Here is a 12,602-nt window from a genome sequence, read left to right as displayed (position 1 = left end):
CGGGGTGTCCGTGGGGGCACCCAGATGCCACCGGGACAGTTGCTTTGAACCGGTTCCTCCCCGGTCACCATGGCCCGGCCACGGCAGGTGACCACGGGGCAGGGGGCAGCGAGGTCACCGGCGGCAGGGGAGCGAGGAGCCCTGGGCAAGCACCGTGCCGGTCATCTGACCCCCCCCCACCCCCCCACCGTGTCCGGCTATAAATCCACCGACCCACGGAGAACCCCGTGCTCCGGCCACCGCCGCCGCGATGGGACGGAGCTGCTCCTTCCTCCTGCTGCTGCTGCTCTTGCCCCCGGGGCCGGGAGCCGCGCTCCTGCGGTACCGCTACGACTGCGGGGAGCACGGCGTGCAGCTGCTGGCGTACCCCACCCGCGGCCGCACCGTCCGCTTCAAAGTCATGGGTGAGTGGTTGGGTGGGGGGTCAGGTGGGTGAGACCCCCCCCCTCATTGCCCCCCTGGATCACTCAGGGGTTACCCCAAAACCCCAGCGCCCCGGGGTGCTGCGCCTTGGTGGGGTGAGCCCCATGGCTGGAGGGAGCTCTGGGTGTGCTGCTGGGGGTGGGGGGGGCACCTCAGCTCCCCATCGTCCCCCCCGTGCCCGTGGTGTCCCCGCAGATGAGTTCGGCACCCGCTTCGACGTGGCCAACTGCTCCATCTGCCTCCACTGGCTCAACACCGGGGCGGACGGCGCCGTCGTCTTCTCCTCCGGCTACGAGGGCTGCCACGTCCTGGTGAAGGTCAGGGGGCCCGGTCCCACCTGCAGCCCCCCACTCCACATCGGTGGGGCAAGGGGTGACCGTCCCTCCCGCCCCACCGCAGGACGAGCGCTACGTCCTGAGGGTGCAGCTGGAGGAGACGCTGCTTGGTGGGGTCCCGGCTGCCTCCTACGAAGTCAACGTGACCTGCCCCAAGCCGGGGGACTACGAGGTCCTCACCGACGGCAACGCGCGCGCCGAGCACCAGGCCGGCCGGGGCAACAGCGTCCACCGCACCCAGGGGAATGTCCTCGTCCCCCTGTCCCAGCCTGGCCTCCTGCACCACGTGTCCCAATCCACCCTCACCCTCCCGGGACCCCAGCTCGCTCCCCAAGCCCACTCAGAGCAGGTTCACCCCGTGGCTCGGACCCAGCCGGTGCTGGTGCACCCACAGCCCCAACCCGGCGTGGTTCACTGGGGCTCGATACGCCCGGGCGTGCAGCCCCCAGCCCAGCCAGGGCTCCTTCACCCAGGGGTGCAGACCCCAAACCAGCCCGGGCTCCTACACCCTGGGGCTCAAAACCAGCCTGGGCTGCTGCACCCCGGGGCTCAGACCCAGCCAGGGCTCCTTCACCCAAGGGTTCAGACCCAAAACCAGCCCGGGTTCCTACACGCTGGATCCCAAACCCAGCCAGGGCTCCTTCACCCAAGGGTTCAGACCCAAAACCAGCCTGGGTTCCTACACCCTGGATCCCAAACCCAGCCAGGGCTCCTTCATCCAGGGGTTTGGACCCCAAACCAGCCTGGGCTGCTGCATCCCGGAGCCCAAACGCAGCCAGGGCTCCTTCGCCCAGTTCAGACCCAAAATCGACCTGGGCTGGTGCACTCTGGGGCTCAAACCCTACCAGGTCTCCTTCGCCCAGGGGTTCAGACCCCAAACCAGCCGGGCTTGGTGCACCCCGGAGCTCAGCCCCGACCAGGGCTCCTCCGCCCGGGGCTTGTGCCTCAAAACCAGCCTGGCTTGATGCACGCTGGTGCTCAGACCCAAGCAGGATTCGTCCGCCCGGTGGCTCAGCCCCAGAGCCAGTCGGGCTTGGCTCGCCCCAGCCTCCAGACCCACTCCCAGGCTGGAATCCTCCGCCCCGGGCTCCAGAGCCAAGCCGGGCTGGTACCTCCCAGCCATCCCCGACCGGGTCTGGTGCGCCCAGGGCTCCAGTCCCGACCGGGTTGGATACGCCCTGGACTGCAGGCTCAGCCCCAGTTGGGACTGGTGCGCCCCGGGGTGCAGCCCCAAGCCCAGCCTGGCTTGCTGCATCCCGGGCTTCAATCCCAACCCGGTCTGCTGCAATCCACGGCTCTCTTCTACCCCTCGGCGGGGGCAGGTAAGCCAGCGAGGGGGCAAATAGAGGCGGGCAGCCGGGGCTGGGTGCTCCCCGTCCCCGGAGCGGCGGGTGGCAGTGAGGGGATGCTCGGGGCGGGCAGGGGGGGTGCTCAGGGTGCTGTCCCCCCGCTATCCAGGCACGCAGCCGACGCGGGAGCAGTGCCAGGTCTCGGTGGGGAGGATGCCGTGCGTGGCGGCGCAGGGCCCGGACGCGTGCACGCAGGCGGGGTGCTGCTACGACGACATGGACCGCGTGGCCCCCTGTTACTACGCCAACACCGGTAGGATGCTCAGATGAGGGGGGGTCCCGGCGACGCCGCGTCGCCCACCGCCTTGGGTGCCAAGGGTGGGGGGTCCCCGTCCTCTCGCTGAGGCTGACGGCGATGGCGGGGTGGCTGCCTGGTTGTCACAGCCACCGTGCAGTGCCTCCTGGACGGGCACTTCGTCCTGGTGGTGCCGCGGGGTCTCGCCACCCAGCCCTACAACCTGGACAGCGTGCGCCTCGCCAACGCCCAGCCCGGCTGCGAGCCCCTCCGGGTGACCGAGACCTTCGTCATGTTCCGCTTCCCCGTCACGCAGTGCGGCACCACCGTCCAGGTAGGGATGCGACCCCCCCCTCCCCACGCCGCCGCTGCCACCCTGAGACCCCCCCCAGCCGCTCGGTGGGGACCGGGACCCCCTCGACGTGTCCACCGCAGGTGATCGAGGACCGGTTGATCTACGAGAACCAGCTGATCTCCACCATCGACGTCCAGGGGTCCTCCCGCGGCTCCATCACGCGGGACAGCATCTACATGTGAGGGGTGAAGCCCGGAAGAGAGCCAGGACCCCCCCCTCGGCAAAGCCCACCCGGCTCCCCCCCTCCTGCCGGGACTGGGGACCCCCGACGCCGCGGGGAGCACCCAGCCCAGCTCTGCTCCCCGCAGCCTCCAAGCTCGCTGCATCTACAATGCCAGCGACCTCCTCCCGCTCCGCATGGAGGTGGCCGTGCCCCCCACCGCGGTCCCCCTGGCCATGCCGGGCCCGCTGGGGTTCCAGCTGCGCATCGCCACCGGTGAGCAGCCCCCCACCTCGCCGTGCCCCCCACCCTCAGCCCGCTCAGCCCCTCGCCCTTCCCGTAGATGAGAGCTACAGCTCCTACCACCCCGCCGGCGACTACCCCTTGGTGAGGGTGCTGCGGGACCCCATCTACGTGGAGGTTCGCCTCCTGCAGAAGACGGACCCCAACCTGGTGCTGGTCCTGCACCACTGCTGGGCGTCCCCCAGTCCCAATGCGGCGGCCGAGCCCCAGTGGCCCATACTGGTGGATGGGTGAGCGCAGGACACGGGAGGATGGCACCGAGGTGGGGTGAGGGGGGGGTCACCGGCGCCGAGCGAGGGTCCTTCTCGCGCGCCCAGGTGCCCCTTCATGGGGGACAACTACAGGACGCAGCTGGTGCCGGTGGGGCCGGCCTCGCCGCAGGTCCCCTTCCCCAGCCACTACCAGCGCTTTGTCATCTCCACCTTCGCCTTCGTCGAGCCGCCCTCCATGGCCGTGCTGGAGGGAGAGGTGAGGGGGGGGCCGCCGAGCCCCCCAAACCCCCCCCCCGCCCAACCCCACCCCTGCCGCGGTGTGCTGGGATGGTTTCGGGGTGGGGAGGGGGCTTCCCTGGGATTTGGGAGGGTCTTCTCCACGGCCACTCCATCCCTGCCTTCCAGGTGTACATCTCCTGCAGCGCCTCGGTCTGCCACCTCGCCCAGCCCGAGCCCTGCCGGCCCTCCTGCCAGCTGGGGCTGCCTTCGCGTAGGTCTGGGGGGGGGGGCTGCCCGGGCTGGGGGACCCCTGCCCGCCTCGGGACCCCCCACCCAAGCCCTGCCACTCCGCAGGGGTGCGGCGGGCTGCGGGGGCCGGGAGGACAGCAGGGGCCGCGGGCAGGGCCAGCTCCCGGGGCCGCGTCGTCTTCCCGAAGGTCCCCGCGCTGCGGCGAGGGTGAGGCCGAAGGCGCTGGGGGAGCGCTCTTCAGCGCAGGGCCGAGTCGCTCTGCCTCCTCCTCCTCCTCTTGCTCCGGCCAGAAAAATAAACCAGTGCCTAGCGCGGCTCGAGGCGGGGGTGCTTTGTCCCCGGGGGGGTCCCTGTCCCCATCCCGGCAGCACCCACACCCCCCCCAGGCTGCACGACAGGGGCTGGCGCGCAGCGCTACGGCCAACGGTTCTTTATTTTCATAACCAAACTAGGTAACGGCTTACAAAACCTGCACAGCCCCCCCCCCCAACATCCTCGTCGCCATCCCGGCCCCCCAACGCTGGGGTTACACCAGTTACAACCAGTTATAACCAGTCCCAACCACAGAGCCGAATCTAAAGCCAAAACACACGTGCACAGAACGGGAAAAGGAGGAAACTAAACCAACAAATCCATGGGGCGGGGGGGAAGGCGCCCACCGGCTTCCCCCCCACCGACAGCTACAGCGGGGCTTGCCCCCCCCCCCCGCCTCCCTCCCACCCCCCCCCCAGACCCCAGCCCGGCAGCGAGCCCCCCCAACCCACCCCCCCGACCCCAAACCTCGGCAGCGAGACCCCAGCCCTACAGGCTGTAGAACTTCAGGCTCCGGTCCATGCCCGTCGAGGCGATGAACTTGGCGTGGTGACCGAAAGCCACCCCCGTGGTGAGGCCGCTGTGCTCTGGGGGGGGGGAGGAGAAGATCCCCGTGGTTACGACCCCCACCCCGGGGTGGGCAGGGCTTTGCAGAACCAGGAGAGCGGCTCCTCGCCGTGGGAGGGGTCCCCCACGCCTCCCCCCGGCCCCCTCACCGGTGAAGTGGAGGATTTCGGTCCACTGCTTGCAGATGTAGATCTGGACGTCCGTCCCGCCCAGGGCCAGGTAGGTGCCGCTCTGGTCAAAGATGAGAGACTTCACCTGCGGAGGAGAAGGCGGACGAGGCTTCAGGCCGGGCGCAGGAACCCCCAAACAGCCCCTCGGGGTGCTGGGGGGGGGGGCTGCACCTCCCCATCAGGCTCCCCCCAAAGCAGAGGGGCGCAGGCCTGGGGAGAGGAGCCGGTCACCCACCTCAAAGTTATTGTCCAGCTGCAAAGTCTTGAAGTTCTTGAGCTTCCGCAAGTCCCAGAGCTTGACGGAGGAGTCGTCGGCCGCCGTGGCCAGGTAGTAGCCGTTCTCGGAGAAGGCGATGCTGGTGATGGGGCCCGAGTGGCCCGGGAAGTTGGCCACGTTGGTGCGTTCCTACGGGAAAGGTCCTCGGAGTCAGGCTGCCGGCAGGGAAGCGCAGCCGAGCCTTGCGCCCCGCCGCTCGGCTCGGCCTCGTCACCCCGGTGCGGGACTCGGGAGCCGGAGCCGCGCCGACAAACTCCCAGCCCTGGGACTGAGCGAGGCCCGGGGCCGCAGCAAACACCTCCTTGACACAGGACAAACCCCCCCAGCCCCAGAAGCGGCCGCTCTCCAGCTAAACTTGGTGTTTTTTTCGGCCTGAGCACGCTGCTGGGCATGGACCCGAGTGCAGCCGCCCCCCCCTCCCCAAGCCCTACCTTCAGGTCCCAGATCTTGATCTGAGAATCCATCGTCCCCGTTCCAAAAATGAGCCCGTCCGGGTGGAACTGGGCGCAGGTGAGAGCTGCAGAGACACGGGGAGAGGAGGGAAGGTTCAGGGGGTTGGGGAGACCCCCCTGATCGTGTCAGCAGGGCCCCCCCCGTGCTGAGCTCCGCACCCCAGGAGCCCAGAGGCAGACAAACCCCCCCTCTCCGGGGCGGGGACGCTCAGCCGTAAGCCTCACCGCAGCCGGAGCTCTCATCCGTCACCTTGGTGAGGACGCGGCCCGTCTGGATATCCGAGAAAGCCCAGTACTGGAAGAGAAAAGGAGTGCATCGAGCGTGGAGGGGTGGGAAGCGGGGGAATGGCGGGGGGCTGCGGCCCGGGGAAGGGTCTCACCTGGTCGTCGGAAGAGCTGAGGAGGTAATCGCCCGTCGCGTGGAGGCTCAGCCCCGTCACGGAGCCCTCGTGGGCACGGACGACCTGCACGCACGAGGCGTTGGGCACGGACCAGATCCGGATCGTAGCGTCGGGAGAGGCGGAGAACACCAACTCCTAGGGAAGGGGCGAGGCGGGGAAGTTCACGTCGTGAGAGCTTCACCCCTCCCCTCCGTCCGCATCGGCCCGGGCCGCGGGAGGCGGAGAGCCCACCCCAACAGGGCCCAGAACGCCGTTTCGGGGCGGCGTGGCCACGAGGGAAGAGCTCGGAGCGCACCTGAGAGGGGTGGAAGACGACGCTGGTCACCTTCTTGGAGTGTCCCTTCAGCGTGGCCAGGATCTGCTCCGAGCTCTTGTCGAAGACGATGACGTTTTTATCAGCCCCGCCTGGAAAAGCAGCCGGGGAGGGGTGAGGGGCCGGCCAAGCCCGAGCCCACCCCCGCCTTTCCTGGCGACCGCCGGCCTGAGGAGCTTTGCCACGAGGCCAGAGGACCCCTCGCGCCCCGCCTCTGCCCCCCAAAAGCACAGCCAAAGGGACCCCCCTCCCGCTCCCGGGCTCCCTTACCGGTGAGGATCTTGTTGGTGTCGGAAGGGCAGAGGTCCAAGGCGAGGATTCCCGGGATGCTGGCGCTGTGCAGCCCCTGCGCGAGGTCGGACGCCGCCGGATGAACGCCCCAAGCGGGAGAACAACCCCGAACGGGAACGGAGAGGCCCGTGAGGGAGCCCGGGGCGATTCCGACCGCGGGAGCCTGCGCGGCGGCGGCTCCGGCGCAGAGCCCCCGCCCTCGCCCCGTGTTTCCGAGCCCCCGTCGCGCACGGCGGCACTCACCACGTGCGAGGCGACCTGCCGGTATTTGCTGAGCTCCTCCGGCTTCACCAGCTCCTCCGGGACCGTTTTCCCTCTCTGTGAAAGGAAAAGGGGGAGGTAAACGTCGGCTTCTCTCGGGGCACGGCCCGGCCCGGCTGCGGGGGGCATCTCCGGGGGGGCAACGGGGCCGGCTCACCTTCTTACGCTCCGTGGTCAGCACCGTGGCCTTGTCTTGAAGCTGGGGAATGAGAGCGGGGCGGTCGCAGGCTGCCCGGGGCCCCTGCGAGGGGAAAGCTGGAGAGCAGCCCCCGTCTCCTTACCTTCTGGATGATCTCCGGGGTCATGCCCGCGAGCTCTCCCAGGTCCATGGCCTCCCCGGCTCCCTGCGTGGGACAGAGGAAGGGGCTGGTGACACCCAGAGAGGGGACAAGGGGGAGGCTGGCAGCGGGGGGAGCGAGGGGAAAGGTGCCAGGGACTCACCGCCACGTTGGGCTGGGAGGACGGCACCGTCTGCGGCACGATGAGGCCAGCCTGCGGCTTCAGAGTCGCCAGAGCTGCGGAGACAAGAGGCAAACCGCGAATTTAACGGGCGGCGACGGCTACCGAGCCCCACGCGGCTCCCCCCGGCGCCCCACGTCACCTTCTCGGGCGGCGGTGACCTCCTTGGTGAGGCGAGCGATGACGCGGCAAGCGGCGTCGTGCTGGTAGAGCGCGTGCGACAGCTCCTGGCGCGTCGTCTGGAGCTGCTGGCGGAGGGTGAAGCTGTGCAGCATGACGGCGTCCTGGCGGGGGAAAAGGGCGTGAGCCGCGGTGCAGGGGAGCTGCCGGTCCCCTTCCCGGCCACGGCGCTTACCCACTCGTCCTGGAGAGCCTTCAGGATGGCCGGGATGCTGGTGGCGGATGGCGGCTTGGGCCGGATCGGGTGGGCGACTGCCAACGAGACGGCGCGGAGGCGTCAACCGCGGCCTCAGTGGCGCCGGGAGGCCCCGCAGATGGCCGTGCCGCCGCCTCCCCCCACCCAGGGGTACACCAGCTGCGGCTACCGGGGACACCAATCCCTCAGGAAACCCTTTCTCGGGGTGCCAGCACTCCCAGGGGGGCTCACAGCTCCCCCCAGCCACGTCTCCTCCAAACCCGCCCTCCCCCGGGAGAAGAGGCACGGGGACCCCCCCCCCAGCGCCGCGACCTTTGATGTCGATGAGCTGCTCCTCGGAGAGGGGCTGGTTGTTGACTGGGTCGGTGCCGTTCTCCGCGATGTATTTCTCGATCAGCCGCCGCTCGTAGACGTGGTTGGAAACCGGGGAGACGCAGGGGTGCTCGGGCACCTCGTTGGAAACTGCAGTGGGGACGGAGGTGGGGGGGGTCATGGCACTGCTGAGAGCCTGCAGGGCCCCACTGGCCGCCCAGTAACCCCCCAGCCTGGTAACCCCTCCCCAGTCCAGAAACCCCAGTCCAGTAGCCCCCCACATCGGGGAACCCCTGCAAAGTAACACCCACCCCAGCCCAGAACCCCCTGTCTGGTGACACCCCAGCCCAGAACGCCCTGCCTGGTAACCTCCCCCCAGCCCGGGACCCCCCCCCCCCCCCAGCCCAGAACCCCCCTCCCAGTAACCCCCTAGCCTGGGAGACTCCCCCAGCTCAGAACCCCCTGCCCAGTAACCCCCCCAGCCCAGTAACCGCCCCCCAGCCCAGAACCCCTCACCCAGTAACCCCTGAGAATCCCCTGTCCAGTAACACCCACCCAGCCCGGTAACCCCCCCAGCCCCGGAACCCCCCCCGCCCCAGTAACCCCCCAGCCTGGCAGCCTCTCTCAGATCAGAACCCCCTCCCCAGTAACCACCCCCCAGCCCAGAAGCTCCCCCCCGCAAGCCCAGAACCCCTTGCCCGGTAAACCCCCAGCCCGGGACGCCCCCCCCCCAAGCCCAGAACCTCCTGTCCAGTAACCCCGCCCCCCAGCCAGGGAACCCCCCACAACCCAGAACTCCCTGTCCGGTAACCCCGCCTCCCCGCCCGGTAACCCCGCAGGCCGGGAATCCCCCCCACCTAGTAACGCCCCCCAGCCCAGAACCCCCCTCCCGGTAACGCCCGCCCCCGCGGGGCCTCCTCGGCGGCCTGCGCACTCACTGGAGCAGATGAGGGCCATGGCGGACGCCGGGGCCCCGCGGCGACGCTCGGAGTGCGGCCCGCTCCGGCTTCGGCTCCGGTTCCGGTTCCGGTTCTGGTTCGGGTTCCGGGCGGCTCGCCGGCGGCCGCGACGTCCCCAACGGCTCACGCGGTGCCGCCGCCGCCACCGGAAACGGAAGCGCTCCCGGCGTGCCCCGCGCCGCGGAACGGCGCCTCCCGGCGTGCCCCGCGCGCCGCCGCGCGGCCACGCCCCTCCCACCGCTGAGGGGGGGGCGCGTTGCCATCGCGACCGCGTCCCGGCATGCAACGGGGCGCGGCGGCTCCGGACTACAGCTCCCGTCGTGCCCCGCGGCGGCGCGCGGCCCTTCCTCGCTGTGCCCGCGCGCTCCGGCCCGCCCGGCTCCGCAGCGCCCCCGCGCGGCGGCGGTGAGAGCACAGGGGGGGAGCGGGGTGGGGCGGGGGGGGAGCGGGGGTTTGGGGGGGATCGAGGAGGGGGGGGGCACGGGGGGGACGGGCAGGGGGGTGGGCCAGGGTCGGGGGGGAAACGGGGTGGGGGCCGGGGGTGTCCTGGCGGAGGGGGGGCCCGGGGCAGGGGGGTCCCGGGAAGGGGGGGGATCCCGGGGAAGGGGGGGTCTCGGGAGAGGGGGGTCCCGGGGGAGGAGGGGTCCCGGGGAAGGGGGGGGTGTCTTGGGAAAGGGGGGGGTCTCGGGAGAGGGGGGGATCCCGGGGCAGGGGGGCCCCGGGGAAGTGGGGATCCTGGGGGAGGGGGGGGTCTTAGGAAGGGGGGATCCCGGGAAGGGGGGGTCCTGGGGGAGGGGGGGTCTTGGGAAAGGGGGGGTTCTAGGAAGGGGGGGTCCTAGGAAGGGGGGGTCCCGGGGAGGGGGGTTCTGGGGAAGGGAGGAGATCCTGGAGGAGGGGGGGTCCCAGGGAAGAGGGGGGTCTCAGGGCAGAGGCGTCCCGGGGAGGGGGGTCTCGGGGAAGGGGGGTTCCTCGGGGTGGAGGGGTCCCGGGGTGGGAGTTTCGGGGGGGGGGGCGGGTCTCGGGGTGGAGGGGGTCCCGGAAAAGCGGGGATCCCGGAGGAGGGGGGTTCGGGGAAGGGGTCTCTCGGGGGAGGGGGGTCCCGGGGAAGGGAGGGGGCAGGGAGGAGGGGGAGCCCGGGGGGCGGGGGGCACACACAGCGACAGCCCCGCTGCGGGGGCACCCCAAAGCCCATCAGGAGCAGGGATGCGGGGGGACCCCGTCCCCCCCAAAGCCGTGAGGGTGCCAGGACGGGTGCAGGTGTGTGCGGGGGCGAGGGGTCCTTACACCGCTCCCCGCAGAGACCCCCGGCCCGGAGATGGGGGGGCGGCGGTGGGCGCTGCTGGCCCTGCTGCTCTGCACCCCCTTCCCGGGGGCGAGGGGGGCCGAGGACCCCCGGGCCGGCTCTCCGGGCCGCCGTGACCCTCTGTCGGAGCTGGGCCGCGCCGCCTGGGAGACCCTGGAGAGCTGGCTGGGACCCCAACCCCTGCGGCTGGTGGCCGAGGTGACGACCGCGACCCCCCTGGGGGGTGTGTGTCCCCCCAAAAGGGATGGGGACCCCCCCGCCACCCCCGCTTTGTCTCCCCGCAGAGCCTCTGGGTCGTCTCCTCGGGGGTCTCGGCCGTCTTGACCGCGCTCGCCGGCATCCTGGGCGACCTCCTCGCCGTCTGCGGCGTCGGCGGTGAGCGGGGGGCTTCGGGGTGACCCCCCCACCCACCCCCGCACCCCACCACCCCGCCGTTGACACCCCCGTTTCCCCCCCGCAGGAGACCGGCCGATGCTCGGGGTGACGCTGGGACCCGGCGAGGTGCAGCGGGTGCTGCTGTGGGGTCTGGCGGCCGCCGCGGGGTCCCGGCTGCTGGGGGGGCTGCGGGGGGTCCTGCTGCCGGCCTGGCGCTGGGTGAAGGTGGGCTTGTTTTGGGGAGCCTTCCTCCACGTCGCCTCCTCGCCGGAGAACCCCACGGTGCAGGCGGCGATGATGGTGGGTTTGTGGGTGATCTACGCTTTGCTGGGGCGTTTGGGGGGGGCCCCGGACCCCAACGCCCGGTTGGACGCCGCCGTCCGCAGCCTGGAGTGGAAGGTGGAGGAGCTGCGGCGGAGGCAGAAGTGGGGGGGGCCCCGGAACCGGGAGGAGTGACCCCCCCCCCCCAACCCCCCCAGTAGCCCCACCAGCTCGGCTGCGTGCCCCCCCAGCATGTGTCCCCCTGCTGAGCCCCCCCCCCACTGCCCCAGTGCTCCTTGGGGGTCCTGCTCCCCACCTCAATGTGGACACCAAGCCAGGAGCCCCCCACCCCACCTGGGGCACAGAAAAAGCCCCCCCCCCCCCCAGCACCCCTACTCCCCCCAGGACCCCCAACCCCCCCAGCACCCCCACTCCCCACAGCCCCCCCACCCTGATGTGGACACCAACCCGGGAGCCCCCCACCCCACCTGGGGCACAGAGAAAGCCCCCTGCCCCAGTGTTCCTTGGGGGTCCTGCTCCCTGCAGCTCCCCCATCCTGATGTGGGCACCAACCCGGGAGCCCCCAACCCCACCTGGGGCACAGAGAAAGCCCCCTGCCCCAGTGTTCCTTGGGGGTCCTGCTCCCTGCAGCCCCCCCATCCTGATGTGGGCACCAACCCGGGAGCCCCCAACCCCACCTGGGGCACAGAGAAAGCCCCCCTACCCCCCCCAGCACCCCTACTCCCCCCAGGACCCCCACCCCCCCAGCACCCCCACTCCCCACCACAGTGCCTTCACTCGAGTGCCTTCCCCCGGGGAGGGGGGGGTCCTCCTACGACCCCCCTGAACCCCCCGGCACCCTAAATCCAAGCCCACCATGGCGGGGGGGGAGAGCATCCTGCTCCCCACTCGCTCCCCGGCCCGAAATGGGGGTTCTGCTCGCGCAGAGGGGGGGGCGGCGGTCGGGCCCCACGCTGTCACCCCTTGGGTTTTAAGCTGCTTTTTAATGTTTTTGGATAAGAGTGATAAATAAATATATTTTCATCGCGGCCTGGCTGCCCTCCCCACGGCGAAGGGGAATGGGGAGCGGGGTGCCCACTCCGAGCCGGACCTCGGGGGGCTCCGGATCATGGGGGGGGGGGGTCACCTCGGGGGCTGCCCGGCACCCCCCAGTCCCCAGGCCCCACTGGTTTCGGGGTTCGCCCTTGCCCGCGTCCCTCTCGCTCTGTTTGCCCAGGCTGGCGCTGAGCACGGGGGGGCTGGTGCTGGGGGGGGGTTCTCCGTGCCAGGATCCGGCCCCTTCTCCGCGTCCCCGTCGCCCTCCAGCCGTCCCCGCTGGCTCCGTGCCCCCCGGCCCTGCCTGCCCCGTCCCTCCCGTGTCCCCAGTCCCCCCCAGTGCCCCCCAGTCGCCTTGGCTGGGGTGGGACGGGGAAGAGGGGACGCTGGCTGGTGGGAGAGTCCCCTCCCTGCTCGGGGGTCTCTCCGCATGGCCCGGGGTGCCCGACGCTGTGTCCCGGAGCGGGGATGCGGACGAGTTTGGGGAGCAGGGATGAATTTGGGGAGCAGGTATGAGTTTGGGGAGCAGGGATGGGGATGGGGAGTGGGGAAGGGGACAGGGAGCAGGGCTGAGTTTGGGGAGCAGGGATGGGGAGCAGGGGTGTATTTGGGGAGC

At 71.0% G+C, this 12,602-nt stretch overlaps 3 protein-coding genes across 3 annotated transcripts; 2 read left to right on the top strand and 1 right to left on the bottom strand.

Annotated features, from left to right (window-relative positions):
• The first annotated feature begins 250 nt into the window (after positions 1-250).
• On the top strand, positions 251-4,052 carry ZP1 (zona pellucida glycoprotein 1). The gene is made up of 11 exons (XM_075426342.1): positions 251-404; positions 619-740; positions 823-2,088; positions 2,225-2,360; positions 2,492-2,676; positions 2,778-2,875; positions 3,006-3,133; positions 3,201-3,390; positions 3,478-3,628; positions 3,778-3,862; positions 3,946-4,052. Exons 1-11 carry the CDS (start codon positions 251-253, stop codon positions 4,050-4,052), a joined length of 2,622 nt encoding a protein of 873 aa, XP_075282457.1.
• Positions 4,053-4,613: 561 nt separating this feature from the next.
• On the bottom strand, positions 4,614-9,078 carry PRPF19 (pre-mRNA processing factor 19). The gene is made up of 16 exons (XM_075426647.1): positions 8,971-9,078; positions 8,033-8,182; positions 7,700-7,776; positions 7,487-7,628; positions 7,327-7,400; positions 7,167-7,229; positions 7,043-7,084; positions 6,868-6,942; positions 6,604-6,679; positions 6,316-6,425; positions 6,000-6,155; positions 5,845-5,914; positions 5,599-5,684; positions 5,126-5,296; positions 4,870-4,975; positions 4,614-4,740 (listed from the first exon to the last, which is right to left on the bottom strand). Exons 1-16 carry the CDS (start codon positions 8,987-8,989, stop codon positions 4,643-4,645), a joined length of 1,515 nt encoding a protein of 504 aa, XP_075282762.1. The 5' UTR covers positions 8,990-9,078; the 3' UTR covers positions 4,614-4,642.
• TMEM109 (transmembrane protein 109) lies at positions 8,988-11,979 on the top strand. The gene is made up of 4 exons (XM_075427109.1): positions 8,988-9,396; positions 10,290-10,492; positions 10,579-10,669; positions 10,755-11,979. The coding sequence occupies exons 1-4, from the start codon at positions 8,988-8,990 to the stop codon at positions 11,123-11,125; spliced, it is 1,074 nt and encodes a 357-aa protein (XP_075283224.1). The 3' UTR covers positions 11,126-11,979.
• The last annotated feature ends 623 nt before the right edge of the window (positions 11,980-12,602 follow it).

This window comes from Opisthocomus hoazin, chromosome 7 (assembly GCF_030867145.1).
Source record: "Opisthocomus hoazin isolate bOpiHoa1 chromosome 7, bOpiHoa1.hap1, whole genome shotgun sequence".
NCBI classification, from domain to species: Eukaryota; Metazoa; Chordata; class Aves; order Opisthocomiformes; family Opisthocomidae; genus Opisthocomus; species Opisthocomus hoazin.
This window is presented reverse-complemented; position numbering and strand designations above follow the sequence as displayed.